Genomic DNA, 26,530 nt, shown 5'->3' with positions numbered 1-26,530 from the left:
GGGTGACACCACCCACGCGGCTCCGACGGAGTCGCGGACGTCGCCGCCTGCCCCACACCTTCGGGTCCCTGGGCATGCCGCGACGCCAGAGGAGGTCGAGCGGTACCTCATGGCCATGAGGTCCCTCCCTCCTCAGCCAGGTTCCGTGGCGCCTCCGGGCCCAACGCCCCCGGCTGGTGGGCCTAGCGGGTCGGGTGCTTCGGCCCCGGCGCCGCCGGCGACTTCGGTCCCGGCGCCGCAGGCACTCACTGGATCCGGTTCCGGATCCGGGTCGACGTCACCGGCGCCCGCCCTGCGGGTGTCGCCCCCGGCGCCTACTATGGACGCCGTCCCTGATCCTACCCTCGGTCCGGTTCCGGTGCCAGAGCAGCGCCGCTGGGCGCCGCTCTCGACATCGTTTGGAGATTTCTACTTCCACGAACCGGCCCCATCTGTTGACCCTGAACTGCAGGAGATGGGTGACGAGGGTGATTGGGAGGGGTCTGTGGACCCTCTGGCACAGGAGTGCCAGTCTCAACAGGACTGGAAATATGAGCTTGGGCAGGCCAGTGGACTTGACACTTCGCCAGACACTGGATTTGTCTCCCCTCCCACTGTGGCTACGGAGGAGGGGGCTGCTTACAGTGTAGTGTTCACTCGCGCGGCCAAGGCCTTACACCTTGAGCTCCCCGTCGCGGCCGTGAGGACTAACCTCCTCACTGAGGTCCTTAAACCGCAGGCAAGCTCCACTGAGCCTCTGCTGCCGTTTAATGAGGCCTTGTGTGACGTTCTTGTGGGCACTTGGTCCAAGCCTGCCACAGGTCCGCCTGTGGATAGGAACGTGGCCAGACCCTACCGCCCGGCCCCGGGCGACCCTTGCTTTTTGTCCACCCATCCCACCCCCGAGAGCCTGGTCATCCAGGCCTCCACTTCCCAGACCGCATTCCCGGCGGCTAGGCCCGATCAGGAATCCAAGAGGTATGAACAATTCGGGAAGAAGGTGTTCTCGTCCCTGAGTTTGGCACTGCGGTCTGTCAATACCGCATGTCTCTTGGGCCGCTACACCCACACCCTGTGGGACACGGTCGCGGATGTGCTGCCACAATGTCCGGAGTTTGTCCGGGCAAAACTCACCCAAGCCCTTGCGGAGGGTAGAGATGCAGCGCGATATTCCATCCGGTGTGGACTGGATACCACGGACTCACTGGGCAGGGCGATGGCAACGACGGTGGCGGTTCGACGCCACGCCTGGTTGAGGTCTGCCAACTTTTCGGCCGATGTCCAGGCCACTCTTCTGGACATGCCGTTCGATGGCCGTCGCCTCTTTGGCGACAAGGCAGACCATGCGCTTGAGCGTTTTAAGGACTCCAGGGCTACGGCCAAGTCCTTGGGCCTCTCGGCCCCACGCCAGCAATCGGGTGCCTTTCGCGGCCACGGAAGGGGCGCCCCCACACGTGCTGCCAGCCACGCACCGCAGAATGTTCAACAGCGCGGTCGCGGCCGTGGAAACCGCCGTGGCGGCGGTCGGGGACAACGGCGAAGCCAGTCCACACCTTCCCCCGCAGCACCTGCCTCAAAACCCTCCTAGTCCGTGCTTTCAGGCCCATGTGACGCCAGTGGGGGGCAGGGTTCGCCATCACCTCTTCCACTGGCGCACTGTCATGTCGGACAGGTGGGTGCTGCAAATCGTCCGAAGGGGCTACTCCCTCCCCTTCGAGGTGACCCCTCCAGCCATGCCACCGCAATTCCACCGCGTGTCGGGGGATCACTTGCAACTTCTGCAAGAGGAAGTAACGGCCCTCTTGGCCAAGGGGGCCATCGAGCGCGTTTCTGGGCCAGAAGTAGGGTGTGGTTGTTACACCCACTACTTTCTGGTACCCAAGAAGGGCAAAGGGGGCCTACGCCCTATCTTGGACCTACTGAACGTCAACGGCTTCCTCCGGAAGGAGAAGTTCAAGATGCTGACTTTGGCTCAGGTCTTAGCTGCCCTGGACCCCGGAGACTGGATGGTAGTGTTGGACTTGCAGGACGCTTATTTTCACATACCCGTCCTGCCGGACCACCGGCGTTAGCGGTTCACAGTAGGCCACGAGCACTTTCAGTTTACCGTACTCCCCTTCAGCCTTACCAGCGCCCCACGGGTGTTCACGAAAGTGATGGCGGTGGTCGCAGCTCATCTGCGCAGGTTAGGGGTGTCAGTCTTCCCCTACCTCGACGACCGGTTGTTGAAGGCGGGCTCACCCAGACAGTCGTCCGCCACCTCCAGACTATGGCCGATCTCCTGCACCTGCTGGGGTTCTCCATCAATGTGCCGAAGTCACACCTGTGTCCCTCTCAGAAGCTCCTCTTCATCGGAGCGGTTCTAGACTCTGCGCAGTTTCGGGTTTATCCTCCCGAACAGCGGGTTCGGGATATTCAGGCTCTGATTATGATCTTTCAGCCTTTATCCCGAGTCTCGGTCAGGTTGATGCTGCGGCGTCTGGGGCTGATGGCCTCCTGCATCCTTCTGGTAAATCACGCCCGGTGGCGGATGCGGGCTCTGCAGTGGGACCTGAAGTTTCAGTGGGCCCAGCATCAGGGCAACTTGTCCGACCATGTCTAGATCTTGGAGGGCACTGCAAGACAGTTGCAGTGGTGGCTCACGGACGGCGATTGGGTCAGTGGCAGATCCCTCTCCCTACCCCAACCGGAGCACGTGGTTGTGACGGAAGCGTCCCTCCTAGGCTGGGGGGCCACATGGGAGAGGCGGAGATCAGAGGCCTCTGGTCTCCAGTGGAGTCCCAGCTCCACATCAACCTTCTGGATCCGACTTGCACTGAAGGCCTTCCTCCCCTCTGTCCGGGGGAGTGTAGTGCAGGTGTTCACGGACAACACCACCGCCATGTGGTACTGCAACAAACAGGGCGTGGTGGGGTCGTGGACCCTATGCCAGGAGGCTCTGAGCCTCTGGCAGTGGCTGGAACATCAGGGCGTGACCCTGGTGGTTCAACACCTGGCAGGTTCTCTGAACGCCAGGGCGGACGAACTCAGCCGTCGGTGCATGATGGATCACGAATGGCGTCTGAACTCTGACGTGGCGCAAGGTCTCTTTCAGCAGTGGGGAGAGCCTTGGTTAGATCTATTCGCCACAGAAGAGAACGCGCAATGTCCTCAGTTCTGCGCGTTGGAGTTTCCAAGGCGGCACTCGCTCGGAGACGCTTTTCGTCGCGAGTGGAGTTGCGGTCTATTGTACGCCTTTCCGCCTATATCACTTCTGCCCAGAGTGCTGAAGAAGATCAGGCGCGACCGGGCCCAGGTTATCCTTGTGGCTCCGGACTGGGCACGAAGATACTGGTATCCCGAGCTACTCAGCATGTCAGTCGATCCCCCGATTCGTCTGCCTCTTCGGGAGGACCTTCTGTCGCAGCAGCAGGGGATGGTCCTCCACCCGAACCTGTCCAGTCTCCAGCTACAAGCTTGGAGATTGAGCGGCGACAGTTGAGGCCATTTGACTTGCCTCCTGAAGTCTGTAATGTCATTCTGGCAGCCAGGCGTCCCTCCACAAAGTCGGTATACGCCTGCAGGTGGAACAGATTTGTGGCATGGTGCACAGCAAAGGCTGTGGATCCACTCTCTGCACCCCTTTCTGAGGTTCTCCTCTTCCTTCTTTCTCTTGCCCAGCAGGGCTCTGCTCTGGGCACTATCAAGGGGTACCCTTCTGCCCTTTCCGCCTTCTTAAGGCTACCTGATCAGCCTTCCTTGTTCAAGTCCCCAATTGTAAATAGGTTTTTGAAGGGCATCACACACATGTTTCCTCCTGTTCCTTTCGTGATGCCCCAATGGGACTTAAACCTTGTACTTACTTACCTAATGTGTGCTCCCTTTGAGCCGCTCCATAACTGTCCTCTCCGTCTTCTTACTTTATAGACAGCTTTCCTGGTTACCATCACCTCTGCCAGGAGAGTGAGTGAGCTCCAGGCTCTTTCTTCCAAACCTTCTTTCCTCTCTGTCCATCCGGACAAGGTTGTGTTGCGGACGAGACCCTCTTTCCTGCCCAAGGTTGTCACGGCCTTCCACATCGGGCAGTCCATTACCTTGCCCACCTTCTTTCCGCCTCCGCATCCCTCGAAAGAGGAAGAGAGGGTCCGCCGTCTGGACCCAAAACGTGCGCTCTCTTACTATCTAGATCGCACACGCCAGTTCCGGGTGGATGACCAACTCTTTGTTGGTTACGTGGGCGCTAAGAAGGGAAAGGCGGTGCACAAGCGGACCATCTCTCTGTGGATCATCTTGTGCATCCAGGTGTGTTACTCCTTGGCTAAGAAGGAGCCCCCTGTTGGACTTGAGGGCTCATTCCACTCGGGCCACGGCAACTACCAATGCCCTGGGCCGAGGAGTGCCCTTGCAGGACATTTGCCAAGCAGCTACGTGGGCATTGCTGCACACGTTTGCAAGACACTACTGCCTGGACAGCCAAGTCCGGAGGGATGGCTTCTTTGGCCGTTCCGTCCTCCAGGACTTTCTGGTGTGATTATTGGTTCGCAGACCCACCACTGGGGTTGGTATTGCTGGGGTATCTATTCTAAGGTAAGGAATCTATCACTAACGTGTCTCTTTCAGATGCACAAGTTACAACTTGTGTAACGATATATCTGTAAGAGACAATAGTTAGTGATGGATTCCTTACCGACCCACCCATCTTCCCCTTTCTGCGAACCGATATCTAGGGTTAAGGTCATCCCCTTTCAGGGCCCTAGTTTCATGGCACCAGTGTTGGTTCTATCATGGCTCTGCGTATCTGGCGCGGAAAAGCTGTGTATCAGAACTGACGTCAGCGCGCGAGGGCGGCGTCTAAGTACTCCGACGACGTCATTCCGGCGCTAACGACGCCGACGATGGACGCGGAGCCGCGGACGACGCCTGCTGGCGCGCAGGGGTATTGCTACGCTAAATTTTCCGGATCCAGTCTGACGCCTGGGGATATTCTAAGGTAAGAAATCTATCGCTAACTAATGTCTCTTACAGATATATATCGTTACACAAGTAGTAACTTGTGCACTAATTGCCTCCTGCAATTCCTTCGAAGGTACTCCTAGAGTCCTTGACCCTGTGCTTCCGTGAGGCGCAGGAGTACCAGATCATTCAGGCTTCTCCTGCGGCAACCAGGGGATTCTGAGGACCCCTTCTGTAGGCAGTTGCCAAGAACGAAAAAGAAGGGAACACCGGGCAGATGGGAGCGATGATTGATTGATGTTTTATGGGTTCAGGACAAGTGTCCAGTGACCAAATCCCGGTCCAACAGGGCCCCCGGAGGGGCAAGCCTCGGGAAGAAGGTCCCAGGGTGCCACGGCATCCCAAAGTGCGACTGGCCTCAACAACTGTCACGTCTCAGCTTGTCCTTGAGTGCACCCCGGCCTTCAGGATCATTGGGCAAACCAAGTACTAGGTGGTTCGAATGTGCTCTTAGTCATCAGCGAGGTAGGCCCAAAAAGGCAAGTAACGGGCCAGTCACTGGGTATCAGGGAGGCCAAGACGTGCAGTAAATGCCTCAGTTTGGGGTAGTGTCTTGGAGATGGACAGTAGTAGGGGCACATCAGTATCTCTTTGACCATCTAGTGCAGGTGAGAGGGATTTGTCAATTTCCTGGAGGCAGGCTGTATGCTGTGTTGTGCACGCCTGCGGGGCCTCCATGCTGCGGGGCCTCCATGCTGCGGGGCCTCCATGCTGCGGGGCCTCCATGCTGCGGGGCCTCCATGCTGCGGGCCTCCATGCTGCGGGGCCTCCATGCTGCGGGGCCTCCATGCTGCGGGGCCTCCATGCTGCGGGGCCTCCATGCTGCGGGGCCTCCATGCTGCGGGGCCTCCATGCTGCGGGGCCTCCATGCTGCGGGGCCTCCATGCTGCGGGGCCTCCATGCTGCGGGGCCTCCATGCTGCGGGGCCTCCATGCTGCGGGGCCTCAATGCTGTGGGGCCCGCACATCTCCGCCCCCCCCCCCCCCCCAACACCAGTCAAGGCCAAAAATCAAGTGTGGGGATATACAATCTTTAGAGATGCCTCTGCACCTTATGGGACTCCCACAGCCTCTCAAATCAGCCAATGGGCATTCCCAAAGCCCGATGCACCCCTGCAATGACCCTCCCCCAGGGCCCAGGCCACTGCAAGCAGGAAGATGTTTACTCGGGCAGTGACGATCACTCCTTTAGGGCTGCTCAAGACTTCATCAGACCTCCAAGGTCTGCCTTAGGTCTGCCAGAAGGACATTCAACCAACACAGCATTCATACCCTCTAGATCACAGCTCAGCGCGGACCTCACATCTGAGTCGTGGCGAGACCTCCGTGGCTCCAGGAATCCCTTGAAGGGTGGCCTCATCATGCAGCGTGCCCCCGGATCTTTCTCAGACTGGTCACAGGATTTGTTAGAGAACGACTGATGCGGCTGCCATCTTGGCCACACCCCTCATGTACAAGATTTCCTCTAATTTGCATTTGCTGAATGTAGACTGGGAATTCCAAAGTCCAGGTGTGCTTCAAACGTATTAGAAATCTTAGGTGGCGGTCCATGAAACATGTCTGTTTCCCCTCAGGACAGTAAGTGAACATTGACGTAAGTGGTCTTCAAATGATAGATTGGAAAGTCAGATTAGCCAGGGTGGACACACTCGGTTTTTTGAGAAGCCGATTTGGATCTTTTTCCTTATTCTGTTTGTAGCACAATAGTAACTAAAACAAGGTTTTAAAAAACTGTGATAAGAGGTTTGCAAATCCTCAATCAGATTACTGAGGCTTTCTAACTATAGGGCTCATAATAAACAGTTGAGTCAACAACCGCCAAGCAACTGCATTGATGATTGGGGCAGAAGTAATGATGGGCTGTTTAGGAAGAGAGTTTTCGCGTGTAGCATTTTGATGTCTTTATTAGTAGCAAGTTCATATACAGACCCCTACAGATTAGCCTACTACCATTGACTCAGAACCACAAAGCGCTCACTGAATGGATCCAAAACGGCTTCAATGCCTCCAAAGAAATCTTTGCCATAGTGTAGGAATTTGTTTCATGCCGCCAGCTCCACTACCATCACCCCTTCACAGGACCTCTGTTCTCAGCTGTGTCACTACTTCACTAACAAAATTAACACCATTTACGAAACTTTGCATCTCAACCTGACGTCTCCACCCTTGCTATCTTCCACTCAGATGACAGACACTCCGGAAACCACCCAGACCTGCTGCCCAGGAATTACCACACTGGAAACTGCCAACACGATGTGCTCCATTTAATTGGGAAATTTAAAACGTCCAATCGACAATCAAATCTCGATGTCCAACAAAGTCAACATGGTCATATCAACCTGCTTCTACACTCTTAAGCTCCTCAAGAAAGTCTTCAGATGGCTCATTTGAAGGTCTGTCACACAAGCCCTAATCACCAGGAGATTGGACTACGGCAACCACTCTGTCCGCATCAGTGCTCAACTTACCAAAAGGGTCAATATCGTACAGAACAAAGGAGCCAGACTCGCTCTCAAACAACTACTTTACACACACACACACACACACACACACACACACACACACAAAAACACCTCAAGGAGCTACACTGCCTCCCTTTCTACAAATGTGCCCTCTTCAAGTTCCTCATGCTCCCCTACACAGCACTGTACAGTCAAGGCCCAGCATACCTCATCAGCTGCAACCAGTTCTACACACCGACAACACAACTCTGCTCAGCCAGCCTTCTCCTACCCTTGATCCCCTAAATTCACCAAGCTAGAACTGGGTACTGCACCTTTTCCTAACTTAACTATGATCTCCCTTACCCCATCACAGCTGCTTCTTAGAATTCTGCATGATACTGAAAATAATATCCTCCTGTTTGATATGTGCTATACAAGTACCCATAACCTAGCATGATGTTGTATTTTGGCATAACCGGTTGAGAGGAAGGTGGACCGGCACTTGAGATTTTGTGTTCCTGGGAGTACCATTGTGTTACTATGTCCAATCTGCTAACCTATTCTTGGGTATGGGAATGCCCCTGCATGGTATTCAGACAAATACCCCTTCCTTTTGTGCCAGGCTGGATGTATATTTGGTATCCTGCATTTATTTTGGCCCTGGCATCACGGTCTTCTAGCATATGTGCAGAGTCCTAGGCCCGTCCCTGACAGTAGCTCTTCTAGCAGCGCTTAATTTATAAAAAGGTAAGTGCCAGGGCCCATCTCAGGAGGCCACTGCATCTTGCACCACCTATTGCCCATGCCAGGGCAGCTAATAGTACAAAAACAAATACTAGCCACCACACTCTTGCAAGTCTGACAATTCAAACTATTCCAGTCACCCAAAGATATAACATTTTTATGTATATTGGATGAATAAACAACAACCATTGTTTTGCTCATCTCAAAATTAGACAACAGCACCACCATGTGGCAAACTGTCATTAGAGCCGGTGCTGAGAATTAAGTGCTGGTGGCAAGCACAGGAGACCACTGGCTCAAATTAAGCATGTCTTCTAGAGGACAGAAGACTACTGTCCCTGCCCTGGGTTTAGAGCATATATTGCTGGTGATAGCATTGCATGTTTTGTGATAATATATAGCTGCCCAAACCTCTAAATCTATGTTAGTGATTACTCTTGTATAAAGTTCCACTGTTATGATACCCATAACTTTGTGCTGAAATCATGTGTATATGTCAATTCACTGTGCAAGTTTGGTATGCATGTTTTACATGAGTGTAGTGTTGTGTATATGTATGTATGTGTGTCTGTCTGTCTGTCTGAGAACTGAAGCTAATGGGATCCATTTGGAATACCCCTCATTGATATGGCACAGGATGGACGGGGTTGTGGTGACAGCTTCTCAAGACTGTGGAAGTGTATTTATTACCTGCATTCCTGTGACTGAAGGGTGGCGATTCATGCACAGAAGCAGTAGAATGGAGACCGGGCTACACCTATATGAATACCATGAAGACTTGGTTACCAAGGGCCTCGCCGATCTGTTTGGCAATAATCTATCCCTTTCGACTCCTGTCTGCGGTGCCTATGAGTCTAATGTGGGTCTGTTTACTGCCGTCAAAGGAAGCTAAGTGCTCATTTGTACCCCAGAGCTAGGTGAGATGGTGCAATGGATATTGCACCTCACGTGAAGCTTACTTTTATCATTTGTTGTTTTGGCAGCTCTGATCACATTTTACTTTGTTTCAGTAGATGCATTCTGTTCTGAGAGGCTATACATCTAGAGCCGCAGATGAAGTATGACATTCAGCTCTGAAATAAAATTCCAGCATCTACACAGACTGTGATTTCAGTCCTTTTTATTTTTCTGATTTTAAAAATCTCTTTTGTCTTACAATCATGGCAGATTGAACTTCTCCACTGCTTCATCGACCAATGCTGTGTCTGTTTGTCAAGCTGTCGGCCTCAGCAGTGTGGATCGAATTGAGTGCTCACGAAGGTACCTGATCAAGGTGAGATGTGGGTGAAGGAAGTGTGTATCAGGACAAGACCTTGACTTTGAAACAACTTGTGAGCTCTCCTGGGAAGAACTGGGCTAGCCACTTGGATAGGCACTTATGTCTGAGACACTTTTTGACATTTTTACGTTAACTTTCATTAAACATTTGAGTTTACAACTTATTTTATAAGATACACCACTGACCTTTATGTCTTAAGATCTGTTCATCATTGATCTTAATAGTATCTGTGCTCAGGTAGGGCTTAATTTCTGAATCGTCTAATGCACTTCTATCATTACAATGTCTGTGGGCCCATTCATCTACTTCTCATGTTTGAGATTAAAGAGTTATGATGCACTCTTGAAGTATCAGTAGAGTGCACAAGCTCATTGAGCCCACACACTTGAGCATCACCTGCCATAGATGAGGAGGGAAGAGAAATAAATAAGGTAAACACAGACGCAAGATAGATTACATATGTGTCTAAGCACTGAAACAGTGGCTATGCTTATGGAGAGTAACAAAGAGATTTGCTCAGTTTTAGTTTACAACTGGTGAATGGTGTTGCTTTTGCAATGAAACATGTTATAGAAGGTAGGCAAAATGAGGAATTATGTAAGTGAGCTCTAGAGAGTGCTAGGTTTTAGGAGGTTACATGAATGGACTATTGGACTTGTCCCATCCTCTGACATTCTTATTTCACATTTTCTTTCTTGCCAGTGTCAGAATCGTCCATCTCTGTTAGAGGTGGAAGCCATTGTGGCTCCCCTCTATGACCGCATGACAGAGTGTTGCTATGATCAGCCCATTGAGAGCTTCGACATCACAGCAAGGCCTGAGAAGGTGTTTAAGGTAGACGTGCTGGGCCAAGGACGGGCAGCACTTGAAAAGGCTAACAAGGATCTTGGTAAGAAACCATCCTCCCCACAGTGGTGGATTGACTAAGTGGGTAAAGGGGTGACCTTTCAGGGCTCCTAAGCAAATGACAGAAATAGTTGTGGTGTTTGCTGTGATGACTTTCTTAGCCACATGAGCGGGGTACCCCGTGTACAGGATTTTGTGATTTGGTGGAATGAGGCTGGGGTTTAATGTGGTGGGGCGCAGGTTAGGATCAGATTACTCTGGTGGGGTGCCTTTGGATTGAGTTGAACCTAGAGGGATGAAAGCATGGCAGAGTTCAAGATAACATTCCTTTGATAAAGCTACTCTACTGCAACCTTTTAAATGCTCTGATGTATATATTCAGTTAAGGCCCAGTCATAGGCTGATTATGTTCCTTCTCTTCTGGCTTACTTCCCACTATCTTCTACCACCTTCTATTACTCGTGCTGCTGTCTCTTTCCTCATAATATGTTCTCCTCTGGCCCTTTCACATACCATGATCTTCTTCATTCCCCTTCTCTATCATTTGCCCCAATCTGACTTTACACAGTGTTCTTTGACTCCTATCCACCTACTTTCTTTGCTGTCAAGTGTTTCCCTTCTACATCCACCCTTGTTGTGTTTCTTTACATTGAAACCCGGTATTCTCTTCTTTCTCTCCTAATTACGTAAGTCTCCTAACCCTCCCCCATACACTCGCATTGTTCCTTCTTCACAGGCCTTTTACCCACATAAATTGCTTTATACTCTGCATCTCTTCTCTTTTAACTTTTGTGTCTATTTAGTCACACGGCCTAAATTGTTGCCTTGGTATTTGTTTTAGCAATGTAACCAAATAAGCCACGGTGCTTTTGGTACTATTTAATGCAGTCTTACATTGCCTGACCCCCTCATGGTTGAATGAATTTAATGAACTTAGTGAAAGAGCATTGCAGATTACCCATACAGGGAGACAGACATTTGTAGGTTGATTGCTCTTCCTTACTGGAAACATTTTATAATTCATCATAATGAATAATTTTTCAAATATTTGTTAAATAATTAGACTATTAGGGTATATTATAACCTGAAAATTGTTGTAGGTCTATATAGATAATCACGATTTCAAGTAGTTTTCTATAAAATCGTTGTTCACATTTTACCAAACATTAATAGACACACTTCAAACAGTCTAAGATGGCAGTCAAAGTTAGACATAGATTGAGTTGATGACTGACATTTTAGACCTTTCAGTGATATCTGCTGTGCAATTCCCTCCTGTGCTGCGGTGACCCAGGTCATGTTCAGGCTCATTTGCAGCTGTTGCAGAGAAATTAGAAGCAAGCCAAGAACAGAGGAGAAAATGGACCACCCTAGGTACAGGATAGGGCATGAGGAACTGGAAAGTGAATGCTCTGTCTTTGTGGAGTGCATGAAGTGTGGCAGTTCTCTCTGACTGGGAGTACCATCAGACTGGAGATAAAAAACTGCAAATCCTCAGAAGTAATCCTTCTACATCTTTGCTTCTACAATATCTAACAATATCTCTACACACAACAAGCTTGCACCATCATTTTTACAGTTCAAGAAAGATATGATGGCCTATCTTTAAGAGGCATCTTTTATCCACTCCCTGCTTTGGTAACAGCCTGGCTTAGTTTATTACCGGTTCTGTTTTTTCTTGTGCACAGTAACTTCCTTTTTAAGGGGCACAGAAACACATTTCCTGGCATACTAGCACACATTTTCTCCCAGATGCATTATAGTAAATGAAGGGCATTTTGCTAGAGCCTTCTAGCCACAGGTTCTTTACCTTTTGAATATTCCCCAGGAGTCAGATTGGATCTGGAAACTTTATCAGCAGTGCCTCTGCCTTCTGTAAGGTGGCACCTGCTGCTCCTCACTGACTCCATTATGCTGTGGAAATGACGTGGGACCTATATAGCTACCACCCCTGCACGCTGAGGTCATTTCCTTTCTTTCTGCACCACCAGGTGCGGATCCGGAGTGCTCGGGCCTTCAGTATCTCCACCTTCATGCTTGGAGATTGAGCAGGGACAGAGTAACACCTTCGACCTTCCTCCGGAGGTGGTTGGTTGTCATCTTGGCAGACAAACATCCCTCAAATGAAAACTGTGTACTCCTTTTGGGTCAAATTTCTCTCTAGGTGCAGCACATGCCAGAGTTACTCCCTCCAGGCAAAGTTACCTGAAGTTCTTTTGTTTGTTCTGGCAGGGCTTTGCTTTATGCACAGTTAAGGAATCTCTTTCGGCACTTTTGGCTTTCTAAGAGCTGCTAGATCAACCCTCATTCTTTAAGTCACCAGTTGTGATTCAATTTCCAGAAGGGCTTTAATATCTATTTCCCCCTTCTCCCTTTGTATAGCCACAATGGGACATTAACCTGGTCCTGACTTAATTTTTGTGCCATCCATTTGAGATACTTCATAGCTTTCTCTTATGCGTCCTTACCATTAAGACTGTGTTCCTCTTCTCCATCATGTCACCATGGTGAGTGAGTGAGCTTCCAGCTCTTTGTGTCCATCTACCATACATTATCTTCATCCCAGACAAGCTGGTTCTGCGAACTCTGGCATCCTTCCTGCTTAAAGTTGTGACCCCATTCCATGTTGGTCAACCCATCACCCTTTCGGCGTTTATGCACCTCCTCACCCCTCCAAGGAGGAGTAGAGATTCCATCACTTAAACCACAAGAGAGTGCCTAGCTTATTCATAGATTGTACCCAAAAATTGTGGGTCGTTTATCAGTTCTTTGTGGGGTTCTCTCGAGCAAAAAAGGCAAAGCAGTACAGAAGAGAAGCAGCTCCACTGTATCGTGCTCTGCATAAACATCTGCAATACACTGGCTAAAAAGCAGCCTCCTGAAGAACTCATTCTACTAGGGCCAAAGCTGCTACCACTGCGTTAGCATGCGTAGTCCCTGTCCTAGACATTTGTCAGTCTACGTGGACCACCTTCCATATTTGTAGCACTATTGCCTGGACAATCCGGTTCAATGAGAAGATCATTCTGCCCACTCTGTCCTGCAGGACTTACTGGTTTGAGTTCATTCACAGACCCACCTCCAAATACCTATGGTATCTATTCAAAAGGTGAGGAATCTGCAGCTAGAAGTCTCTAGCAGAAGAACAAGTTACTTATCTTCAGTAATGCTTTTTTGTAGCGATTCTATGTAGCCACAGATTCCTCACAGATCCTCCCCTTTCTCAGATGGGACTATATTCTTTAATAAGAACCCAAGCTTAGGAATCTGCACACTGTCTACCATTTCAGCCGCCACGTCTGGGGGTTTGTACCGTCTCGAAAGCAACTGATGGCAGCGTTTGGGAGAGGCGCCTATATAAGCCCTGCATGTCACTTCTGAAGTGGGAAATGTCACTACGGAGCTGCAAGATGCCACCTTTTGACACGCAGAGGTACTGCTCAAAACGTTTCCTGATCCAGTCTGATGCCTATAAAATATTCTAAAGGTTAGCAATCCGTGGCTAGATATTCTTCACCAGAAAGAGCGTCACCAAAGGTTAATAACTTGTTTGGTAACTCTCTTTACATACAAGTATTGATTTGTTCCCCATTGTTGCCATATCCAGTGCTGTATATCCCTAGGCATGTTCATCTGGATTATTATCCTTCCTCAGCGGGGAGAAACATGTCAGTTTGAGGGTGCTTGGAAAAATTGCTTAAAGTCTTTTCAGATTGAGTAGCACTCTTGGAGTGCAAGTGCATCCACAGGGGCTCTTCAGCCTATATTCCAAGGTAGAGTCAATAAATGCGGAGGGGCACACGCTGCCCAGCATGGCATCACACATTTTCTCCCAGACTTTTCATGGCAAATGCGATGCTTTATAACAGTCACTTCAGTTTAGCCACATTTATTTATTTATTTAATTTTGACATTTGTTAAGCGCGAACAATTGCCCGCAGGCGTCTCGGCGCTGTACATTTGTTTGCTCTCCTGTGTTACTCTGTTGAAATTTTAGAGATTAAATAACCAAGTTTTCAGTTTCTTCCTGAAAGAGATAAGGGTTGGGCAGGATCTTATGGATTGTGGGAGAGTGTTCCACAGCTTTGGGGCAGTGACCAGGAAGCGTCTGTCTCCCCAGTTGACCAGCTTGGTCCGAGGTACTACCAAATCATTCTGTGTTGCTGAACGAAGTGTTCGAGAAGGAGCGTAAGGAACAAGGTGGTCTCTCAGAAATTAGGGTGCTTGATGATGTAGCGATTTGTAGACAATACATAATGTTTTAAATGTAATTCTGTTCCTAACAGGGAGCCAGTGAAAACTTCTTAAGGTCTCGGCTATTGGCTTAAATTTGGGAGTATCTGAAAGAAGTCTGGCTGCAGCGTTTTGGATCGTCTGCATTTTCTTGATGACCCTAACTTGGGCATTGGAGAACAGTCCGTTGCAGTAGTCCAATGCTGATAGGACCAGAGAACTGACCAAAGTTTTGCCTACATTTTTTGGAAGGAAGGGGAGGATCTTCCTTATCAAGCGTAATTTAAAAAATGCTGTGCTGGCCGTTTGATTGGCATGGGCCATGAAATTTAATTTGTCGTCGAAAATGACGCCCAGATTTCTCACTTTTGTGGCTGGTTTTGGCAAGGTTCCAAATGATGAAGGCCACCATGTTGGGGACCAGTTAGGACTGAGATGGCCAAAAGTGACCACCTCCGTTTTATCGGAGTTTAGTTTCAAACAGTTTGCTGACATCCATTGTCCAATGGCCAGCATACCTGTTTTGAAACTTTCTGCTACTGTTTCCCCATCATGTCTAACAGCCACGATCAACTGGGTGTCATCAGCATATGAGGTAAGGTTCATCCCGTGCGCTTTGATGGTTTTTGCGAGGTCCGACACATAGATATTAAAAAGTGTCGGACTGAGGGATGAACCTTGCGGTACCCCACATGGCAGTGATAACTCTGCGGACTTGAATTGACCCAGAGTGACGGCCTGGGTTCTCTCCGCCAGAAAAGATGCTAAAAGATTTTTAGCTAGGCCTTGCACGCCCATCCTTTCGACCAGAATCTTATGGTCAACCGTGTCGAAGGCGGCTGACAAATCCAGAAGCACCAGTAGTGCAGCACCACCTTGGTCTCTAATTAATCGAATGTCATCCGCCGCTTTAATGAGCGCTGTTTCAGTTCCATGAAACTTACGGAATCCAAATTGTGTTTCATCGAGCAGATGGTTTTGCTCGATGAATTCCGTGAGTTGGATATTCATGGCTTTTTCTACTATTTTAGCAAGGAGCGGTAGATTAGCTATGGGCCTAAAATGTTTCAATTCTGTTTTATCTAGGCCAGGTTTTTTTAGGAGAGGTTTTAATAAGGTTTTTTTTAAGTGGCTAGGGAAGATGCCTGTATGAAACATTAAGTTACATATTTGGGTTATGACTGGAATCACCGTGTCTATTAGTGGACGGAGGGTGTTCAAGGGACACGGATCTAAGGCCGATCCAGACTTAATGGTTTTAATGATGTCCTGAATTTGATTCTCTGTGACTTCCGAAAAGACAGGTAGAGTATTGCTTGAGAGTGGAGACATTATCTTTTCTGTATTTTGACTATTCCCAAGGTTAAATGCTGGAAAAATGTCGTTCACTTTGGTAAAAACGAAGGAGGCCAATGAATCACAGAACTCTTGTGAACAGGGGGGATTCAGATCTGGGACAGATCCCGCCAGCTGTTTGGTTATTTCAAATAACTTTTTATTTGAGTTTTTAGCACTTTCAATTCGCTCCGTGTAATACCTTTTTTTGGTTTCTGTGATTAGGAGTTTATATTGAGTTAAGAGTACTTTATACATCTTTCTATTTTCCTGATCATAGTTTTTCCTCCAATGTCTTTCTTTATTTGTACATTGCTGTTTGAATTTTTTAAGCTCCTCAGTGTACCATGGTGCTGAAGGGAACCTTCTGTTCCTGGATATTCTTTTTATTGGTACTAGATTATCAGCTGCCTGGTTCAACCATGCATGGTATTGTTCAGTGGCAGTTCCTGGGTCATTAGACAGGGAAGGTTTAGAAATATCCAGTATGTCCCTAAAGCTAGAAATATTAATGTCTTTCCATACTTTAAACGATTCTGGTATGGGAGATGGTGTTGTGGCAGCAGGAGGTTTACCAATTTGTATCGTGGCCAGTACCAGATGATGGTCAGTCCAAGTCATTGGCAGGACATCAGTCACTAGCAGGTTCTCTAGGTTGGTGAATATTCCATCTAGAGTGTGTCCTGCATTATGAGTAGGAACTTTTACCAGCTGTGTTAGACCAAAAACCTCCATTTCCGACTGCAGGGATATGGTGTCTTTATCCTCACTACAGTCCAAATGGAAATTAAAGTCTCCTAATAGTGTAATGGACTTATCGTTGGCGGAAGCTTCTAGGATGGTGGTGATTTCTGTGAGAAATCCCGACCGGATTTCAGGCCGTCTGTATAGTAAAAAACCTCTAAAATTATAAGAGGGGGACAAATAGATGTCAAATTCAAATTCATTCATTAGCAGCAACGACCACTTAAATACCTTCGAGTGGTACTTAACCTGAAAAGACTTTGAACAGCATTTCCAGGCTCCCCTAAACCATTGTGTTCCTCCATGTTGGTGTACAACAAAAATCCAGAAACATGTGTACATAAATATGCAACACTGGCTGCACCAAAAGGGGGAACACTTCAATATCTGTGAGTAAACTAAAATGACATCATGCAGTACATTTAAAACAAAACTTCAGGGAGAAAATGGATGCTGGTACACCAAGCAGTGAAACAGTCCAAAGGGTGAGTTGGCAGAAATGGCCTTTCAAGTACAGATGAAAACATCTCACTGCTATTGGACTAACATGAACACTTATTTAATTACCATTGGTAAAACCAATATGTCTGGATTTAATGTGCTAATGCATGCAGCTTTTGAACATTCGAGTGAGATGCACGGTACGGAATCAGGAGAAGGGAATATAGGGAGCTATAGTTGTGAATTAGTCACTCATGCGGGTTCAGTACAAGCACTGGAGTGGAGGTGGAAGAATACACCAAAGCAGCGAATAGCATTAAGTGAGTGAGAGAGGGAGACTACTGGGCCCAGCCAAGACACGATTGACAATCTCAAACTAATGAGTGAGGGGTTGGTGGAAGAAAGTTGATGGTTGAAAGGGCTGGACCCTAAGCCCACTCTGTATTTTAGCAGGAGGTCTGTTAGACTGCTGTTTTAAAACCTAGATCTAAGAAAAGGGGATTCTAAAACACCTTACATTCCACAACAATGAAAGCAGCAGCAGCTGTTTGTGCCTGAAGAGACACAGAAACGAGCAGCGTGCTGACTCCCCTGTTAAGGATCCCAGTCTTTGGCGAGAAGTTGCTGCGCTTTGTGCCTTAAGTGAAGCACCTGCAACAACTCTATGTCTTGCCTTGAACTGTTGCGACAGGTGATGCAGGTCCTACCCTGCGAAGGCCTCCGGTGCCCCTGCATTTATGATCTTTCTGCCCCAACCCCCATGATTCTATAGCAGTCAAATAACACGCTTCCTGTAGCTCACAGGTTGCCTCTAAGTAGCTGTCATATAATTGCCGGTTACCTGGTTTGAGACAATGCGTTAAGTGCTGTTAAAGCAGCACTTAAAAACACTGTGTGCCTGGCTCTGTGAGGCCTGGGAAGCTGACCGGTCAGTGCACCCTATTCTGAAAACGGTTTACTTTCTTTGTTTGTTTCTTCCTTTCTCTTTTTCTCCCATCTTTTTCTCCTCTCTTCCCTTCCTTCATATTTTTCTACTTTTGTTCTTTCCTGCTTTCCACTCCCTCTACATTCTCCTATTTCTTTTTCTTCCTTTTCATGCGTTCTCTCCTTTCCTTCTTTATTTTCTTTTTCTTTTTGTTTTCATTCTCTTATGTTTGCTGTCTTCTCATCTTTTTCTCCTTTTCTCTCTTTTCTCTTTTACATTTTTACTTTTTCTCTTTATTTGGCTCTTTCTTGGTCACTATTTCCTCTTTTACTTTAACGTTCCCTGTTTTTCATTTGTCTTGCTTATTATATTTTTGCTTTTCTACTTTTTCACCCCTTTGGTTGTTTTCTTCTTTTCTTTTGCCTTTCTTCTTTTCTTCTCCTGCTTTTGCTCCTTTCTGTGGTTCATTTTTCTTTTATCTTCCTCTTTTTTGTTCCGTCTTTTGTTCTTTCTCTGCTTCTTTCGTTTGAATTGTTCTCACCTTTTTTCTCCTCCCTTCCTCTAATTCTCTTCCTCCTTCTTTTTTCATCTTTTTTTGTCATTCCTCTACTCTTTTTATTTCTTTCAGTTTCTTTACCTGTTCTTTTCTTACGTTTCTGCCTTTCTTCTTTTTCATCCCTCTTTGATTTGTTCTTCCTTACTTTCCTCCCTTTTTTTAACAGTGTTTAACTTCTTAGAGAAATCTGTTCATGTATTACTTTGTGTGTCATGATTGGCTGACATGCATGCAATGAGGTACTGACTGCAGAGGTATGTTTCGTAGCAGCGAGCTATGCAGTCTGAATGTGCCTTGCAAAATATACTATAGCAAATGGTTCTAGTTAAATTTGCAATGTATATGTCAAAAAATAACTTTCTGGTTTGCTTGTTTGTGGATGCTAATCAGTTATGCAAATTCAGGCAACGGGCCATAGCCTCTAGTGCCTCACTATCTGGAGGCAGACGCAATTTCCTGCAGCAGCACTGCTTATTGTCCTTTTTCAAGCATTAAGTGTGGGCTACATCAACATTTCCCTTACAGGTGGTTTTGTTTTCCAAATTGTGTCTGTGGACCATTTTTCTTTCCATTCCTAGACGTTGCCTTGTGGTCAGAATCTCCATCTTGCTGGTGCAGCATTGTTTTAATTATTCCTATAGTGCTGTTTAAAAAAATAAATAATGCAGGGCCCTCATTGCTCATTTGTTTTTGCATCTGCTCAATATTCCTAACTGAACCAGGCTCAAAACACAATTGTACTTCTAAAAAGTTTTGATCATTTGATGTGTGAAGTGTTATGATTCCATAATACGTTGCTTGAGGTTGGTGGTCCATTACCTGAACCTTTATATACACACACTTGGATCTCTTTGAACCTCACACGTGTGATCACTTGAGTACTTAGCACTTTGTTTCTGTCTGTTAGTGAGCAATGAAAATAAATACTGCATTATTGCTGCTGAGTGGTAGTTCTTGTGTTCTGACCTCTTTCTCTTTTTATGATGAATGTTTACCAAGCTTGTGTATATATCGAAAATTGATTCATCTTTGTATTATTGAGTACATTGATTGAGGCTCAAATGTTTTAGTATATACTGCCGGGAGCCAATGTTTCGGTGTTGACTTTATTGCTCCAGGTTCTTGGAGGTAATAGAGCTGCCCTTGTTATATTGGGAACCAGTAATTCAAAAGAGGAAATGAGACCTATTTTGTATAAACGTGCACAGAAAAGATGATGATCAGCTAGTAGCTAAGCTGCGTCCTTGGAACTAGGGTACCTGGATTTGAATACTGGCTGTGGCACTTGATTAAGAATTGTGTGGGTCTAGGCAAATCACTTAATCTCCCTTTGTCTAAAATTATAAATGTGTGGATTGTAAAGCTGTTGTAGCTTTGTGAAATATAATGTCCTTGTACATATCCCCAGTTAATAAACACTTGTTTTGTCTTCCTACACACAAATTAATGTAAAGCATTATGTTGCTACCCATCTGGTTTTAGATTGCATAAATACCAATCATACCTTTTTTTTAAATAATTTTTTTATTTATAATTTAGCTAGAAAAAAGAGCAAATCATTACATATGATCCATACAATTTCATATTTCCGAATAGAAAGCATAGTTTAAATATATCTTTCCCCAAAATTACACATTTCTTTTAGTCATTCCCTGATGTAATCCGCTTAATGCACATAATACTTAAAACTAAGCTTCGACTTTTAAAAGAAGAAAAAAGAAAAGTAAAACATGTTCCCACGCATTGTTCCTCTTCCCAAATTTTATGGAACTTCAATATGGCATCCAATCTGTGGAAGTATAATTTTTCCTTGGATTCCACCTGTTTCATCTTGTGGACTCACTCATTGGTCGAAGGTTGGAGTTGTCACCAGTTTCCGTTTTTGAAGAATCAAAGATTTGGCCACTAATGATGAAATAAATAGTAGCTCGTTATGTCGCAGTGATGAGATAAGTCTAAACAGTACATTCAGTAAATCCGTTGCAAGATTAATCTGAAGTTTCCTGCTAAGCCACTGACCGATTAGATCCCAGAAATCTGTAATGACCGAGCAGGTAAAGCATACATTTACCCAGTCTCCTAATTGGTGTCTTCACCTAAAAACATGACCCAGAACCTTCTATGTAAGCGAGAAGGGGGTATCGTAGAGTCACCACTTACAAAATAAAGGCCATAAGTTTAAAATTAGCCCCCCCAACACACACACACACACACACACACAAATGGCTTTGTGTGACCACTCATAAGATTTCCACATATGTGCTTCTAGTTTGCATGCTGTGGAAGTTTGAATGTCTTGCATGGCTTGCAGGATAATTTTGCCATAGAATTGTTGCTGGAATATTCGGTACCAAATCCCCACCCCTCTTATCCCGCTCACATTGTATGCTTGCTTAATCGTAGGGGCTAAAGTATCCCCTTGGAGACACTGATTATCAATTTTTACACTTGCTATTATCCATCTAGTCTTGGGCTCTTTAATGACCTGTAAGACTTCCCCCAAAAAGTTATGCGTGAACAAATCGCCATCAGCGTAACTGCTGCTCCTACCGATGCAAAAATAGGATTGGGAAATAAAATTCGGGATTCTAGGTGGAACGGGTTGAAGTTTAAGGTGGGTTTCCTAAAGCAGAATTATTTGGACCTGTGTTGACCTCAACCATTACAGCATAGATTTAAGCTTAATTTGATTATTGGCCCCATTATTATTACATGAAGCTATCTTAATAAACTACGTGTCTGCCATTAAAATGAAAAAAGCTGTTCAATCACCGTACTAGCCCTCTTTTGAAGCCTTGCTCCCTAACCCTGTTTGCTGCAAATAGGCTTCTCTAAATATACAGGCTTGTGTCCCCAAAAGACCATATCACTTCCAATCATCTCTAGATGTGAATCCTTTCCACTCTTCTTCCCTCCGTGCCCCGTAGACCCCAATCCACTACCCTCTACCCACCTAAAGCCACAGACTTTTCCCCAAACCCCAACCCTCCACTTGTCACCCCCCCTTTCCCACTGGATGAGTACCTTGGTATGGTACTGTCTGAGCCCTTCCATGTGAGAGGAAAGCAAGATGGTTGTAATACATTACAATGCTAGTTCCACTGAGGCTCAATTCTATACCATGGATATTCTAAAAGGCTTAAGGAGGAACGCCCTCTAGGAGCAATGCACCTATTTTAGCAGAGCATCAGAGATTCGAACACCTTATCTCCCAGGATTATTGTCTCTGTGTCATCCCCAGCCCCCCCCCCCCCCCCGACGAAATGCAAAAATGTGTTAGTCCTTTTGATAGACTGAAATATATGCAAACAGCCTTTAAACAATAGTGTAATTTTGAATTGCTGCACAATACCCGTTGGTGCCCCCTGGCACTTAGTCATTAATTAGTCCAACAAACTCCTGAATCCGCCATACAGCTGAGATCGACATGTCCAAATAAATCAAAAGGTAAAGTTGTCCGAAGTAGAAAAGGACTTATTTGTAATTGTCTGTGACAAAATTTGTTCTTTAATCCAGATATCGCCAAAATTGGTCAGGATTGTGCGTGTGTACTTGGCGTTTGTAGACCGAACTGCTGGAACCTGATGAGCCTGGACAATGGTTACATCTCCTGCTGGTTTTTCGTGAAAGACATATTTGTGGACCGGGTCTGATATAAGCTTTATAGCAGTTTGTCCTGCTTCCTGATCCTTGGGTATACTAATGAAAATCAGATTGGTGCCCCGGGCTCTGTTCTCGACATTATCTAGCTTTAATTGAAGATCTTTCAGCTCTCTTGCATTCTTGAGCAGATTCATTCCTGTTTTTTGTAAGTATCTTACAAGGTGGTTACCTTCAGTTCCACTTGGGTGATGCAAGAAGCTAGTTGTTGAATATTTTCATTAATCAGCTTGAGTTCATTTGTTTTCCGATGAACATTTTCTTGGGAAAACTTCATTTCCGGGGGCTCATTTAAAATCTGATTTAACTTAGTCTCAATAGAAGCAGGCTGAGAAGAGCTTAGTGTTGACTCTATTTGGTTTCCTGGTTGATTCAGATCCCTGGTCGTTGAGGTTTCCTTTTCCACAGCTGCGGCCAACTCCACACTGCCCTGTATATCCATCCTTGCAGATGTCTGGTCAGTTCCACTCTCTCTCTGTACTCCCTTCCAGCTTCACAACGTGAACATGTACAGCATTTTCCCTTTGCCAACTAACAGGTCATCTAGGGGTTGAGCTGCCTGGGCTGTAGGGAGATCAATTATAGCGGAGTGGGCGAAGAGAGATACTCTGGACTTAGTGAGGATTCCAATGTATCACTTGTGTCCTGTAGTTGGTCATATCAGACCCTATCTAGGGAGAGCGCCTGCTGCTGTGTTCTTTCACCTGGTGATAGCGTCCTTTCTCTCTTTGAGAATTTTTTCTAAAGGCGCTTGTGTTCATTGAGGGCTCTTTTGAAATGTGTTTCATTTAAGAACCAGATGGTCTGCACAAAAAGAGTCAAAGAACCGCCAGGGTCCACTTTACACCATGGATTTTACACATCTCCTCTCACAGTCTCTTCTGGAAGAGGCACCATGTTATAAGCGTTAGAAAAGGTTCTCACCGTCAGCATATGTGGTGCCAATCTTCAAGTGCCTCTATCCTGCCCCCCCCCCCCGTGATATCCAGAGTAGTTGTTTGTTTGCACCCTGGGATCGGACACGAAAAAATAAGGGGGGACTGGAGAGTTAAGCGACTTGGTTGGAACGACACCGGTTAGTATACACTGATCCGCTGCTTGGATGAACTCGGCTTTCCAGTTGGACGGCCTTAAAGCAGTGAGCGCAATGGTGTAGTAAAGTGCCAGGCCGAACGTTCCAATGTTACGGCTTAAAACCTTTTGCCGCTTTACCGCTACCACTACAGAGGGGCTAGCGCTGTGGTGAACTCGACTCATTGGGTGTGCATTCCACTGTTACAGCTCTCCTGCGATTTTAGTCACTTTTGCCACTTATTGCTAAAGAGGGGATGTCTCTCTGGCTCTGTAGTGATTATCGGCTCTACAGCTGGGCGGGTGAGGCAGCCTGACTCCTCAGAAATGAGGGAGTGCCAAGGCGTTGTATATTTGCCGCTTGCCACTCTTCTTGAAGATAACTCTGGGTGCATTACTAGTTACTCTGCTAGAGAGCAAAGCGCACTTCGGTATCCATCGGCCATCTTGCTTGCTCCTCTCCGGAACTGGCTCAACCGCGTAGCATGACGGGAACTTGACATGGTCCCTAAATACCAGTAATACCTACGTGCACAGGGAATAGGGATTCTCTTGGCAGCAACGCATGGGCAGTATTTTTGTGTGTAGTAATTGTTGAAAAAGCAATCTGCGCAGTGTAGATGTATGATCTTACCAGTGCTCTGACTTCATTAATTGTTAAAGCTGATCTTTGCCCTTTATAAATTTCTTTTTCACTGTTACAGATGTGAGCTGCTGGGACTTGTGGGCATTTATCTAGCTAGCTGACTTTTGAAAGTGACCAAAATTGTGTGATTTTATGCAGAGCATTTAAAACACCCTAAACGCTCCCAACATTTTTTTCTGTAATTCTGTGCGCTTGAGGTGCAGTGACTATAAGTAATAGAAATGTTCTTAGGAAGGGCTCATTTGCCCCTTGAGTGCTATATATGTGCTGTGACAAATTCCTAAAATGAACTATGCTTCTTGCTTCTGCATCATGACCTCCTGAAATCCAACATAGGTTTTGTGAAATATTTTCCTATCCCCCACCCCATGCTACCTGCCCTCTTCTCCACTTATATTCCTGTGTGTGCATATACGTGTTCTTGCATTGAAAACATATTTATTTTCTGCGCAAAATCTCTAACTGTTGCTTTGCCACTGTGTGTTTTTTCTTTATCAGTGTTTCTTATTGGCTCCTGGCTTCATTATTCTCACGGGTTGCTCACATTTCTTTCAGGTTTAGCATTCGACTCCTGGGATATGGATTTTTACACCGCTCTCTTCCAGAAAGTCCAGCGAAATCCCACCAGCGTGGAGTGCTTTGATCTCGCCCAGTCCAACAGGTGATGCTTGAACCTGGGAGGTGATGGGTAAATATAGCATTGATTTAAAGGCTCCAGATAGGGCGTCGCAAGCCTTACCCAGATCGAGACAGCTAACCTGTATTGCCCTTCGCGAAAACCTAAAATGTGTTGTTTTTGCAGTTTTGTGTAAATAACTGTTTTTGACATTGTGTTGGATAAAGCAAGGACTAATGGAAAAATGCTTATGGTCCTCTGAACTTTTTGTACCGCTCGATCATCCCAAGAAGCATCTTGACACTAATTGCAAAGGTTTGATTGTTTCCCAAGTTAATGATACTCATTTTGTTGCCCTCTGTGGTCGAGAGGCTGAGTGTCTTTGCAGTAATTCAGTCATCTGACCATTCCAGCAGTGAATGCTTTAGTCAGCAGTTACACTTTCTTCCTTTTCATATGCTACTAAAAGGTTGGCTGGATAAGGAAGTCTCCGTAAATAGTGGGTCTTTGGCTGTCACTATGGCTAGAAAATTCAAAGAGCTCGGTATTATTCATGCAGTTGCTGAAGGCTTTACTGGAAATTGCTCTCTACTTAGTCCCTTTGAATTTTTACAAGTGAAAAATGTGATCTGCTTTTTTTAATGCAACATTACCTATTGTAGTGGCGCTCTATATTATCTCACCTGATTAGTTGTTGAACGATTGTCCGGTTGTATGTAATTCAACAACACACGAAATGCCAGACACATGTTTCACTTGGATATGTATAACCAGGAGATTAATTTCAAGGCAAATTGTTTATTGCATCTTGTTCGAGTAGCGTGGAGCTCCATCTGAAATGGTCAGTGTAGAAAAATCAAAAGATATAAATATCACAATCTGATTTTGTAGACTTCAGAGAGATACAAATCCTACAGTAATGCTGCTGGTAAGTTATTTTGAGTTTAGAGGATTCATCATTCTGAAAAAAACAAAATGCCATATGCAGCACTTTAGGAAATTCCTTAATAGTAAAGGAAGGGTTTACACATTCATAACTGCAATGGCCTTAACCAGAATTACGTTAAACAACAAGAGAGAAAGGGAAAGAGGCACTCTTCTACCCCCCTGTAAACTAGTCTTAAACAACAAAACAGTGACTCAGAGACAACAAAACATGTTCGTTGCTCTAAACAGTTAAAGAGAAAAGAGCACAAGTGTTTTAAAAGAACCTTCACTCACCGACCTGGTCGATGACATGCTTCATCATGGGGTTCCACCAACGAAGCAGAATGCTTCCCTGGTGTGCTTCCACGCCTGATTTACAGCGGAGCAGGATGTTAAATGCGTGTTGTGCAAAGTTAGTGAGGTGAACTGTGATAGTTAAAAAGTATTTGGGACTCGCCTATCAAAAAGTTTATTCAAGGCTGTTCAAATACTACTAAAAACGTGAGATGGATGTAAGTCAGTCCTAATAAAGTGGCTGATGGCATCCGAAATTTATAAAATAAATTGGTCAACATGTTTCAGCTTGAAAGTGCTATTCGCAAAGCATTCGTAAGGACCCAGAAAAATCCCACGGCGGTATGCGCACGCTAAGGCGCACCCTAACCTGTGGAATATTGTAACAATGGTACAACTCTCGGTTATACCCGATGGTCTTGCGTAGTTTCCGACACCTTATAGATAATAGCGACTTGTATTGGTCAAGTAACTTGTGACATGGAATCACGGGGAGGTAGGACGGACATAAGGGTATTTCCTGTTTCGTCCGATCCCAGCCATACACCTATTCAGGTCTGCCCCGGTCCGAATGTTGGAATTAGGAAGTTGGAATTAGTAAAATTATTATGGAAAGCTCTATTGATATAGATGATGAAATGCTTCCAAATAAGTCCTAAAATAACAGGTGAAGCTGCTGCCAAGGAATTGGAAATGGCTCTAAACCATGTCAACTCAGCATGAATTGTTCCTCAGATAGAGGATGTAAATGTATTTTAAAAATGTAATTGTGTCAAGTACACCAGCTTGCCAATATGTG

General features: G+C 46.1%; 1 protein-coding gene across 1 annotated transcript in view; it reads left to right on the top strand.

Annotated features, from left to right (window-relative positions):
* PFAS (phosphoribosylformylglycinamidine synthase) overlaps positions 1 to 26,530 on the top strand; it is a 323,630-nt gene that overhangs the window by 52,645 nt on the left and 244,455 nt on the right. The window contains exons 4-6 of the mRNA XM_078652618.1: positions 9,326 to 9,431; positions 10,140 to 10,326; positions 24,450 to 24,555. Coding sequence (XP_078508744.1) covers positions 9,326 to 9,431; positions 10,140 to 10,326; positions 24,450 to 24,555 — 399 coding nt within the window. The remainder of the gene's footprint in view (positions 1 to 9,325; positions 9,432 to 10,139; positions 10,327 to 24,449; positions 24,556 to 26,530) is intronic.

The sequence above is a fragment of the Lissotriton helveticus genome, chromosome 7, assembly GCF_964261635.1.
Source record: "Lissotriton helveticus chromosome 7, aLisHel1.1, whole genome shotgun sequence".
Taxonomy (NCBI): domain Eukaryota; kingdom Metazoa; phylum Chordata; class Amphibia; order Caudata; family Salamandridae; genus Lissotriton; species Lissotriton helveticus.
The sequence above is the reverse complement of the archived record's forward strand: the minus strand, read 5'-3'. Positions and strand labels throughout refer to the sequence as shown.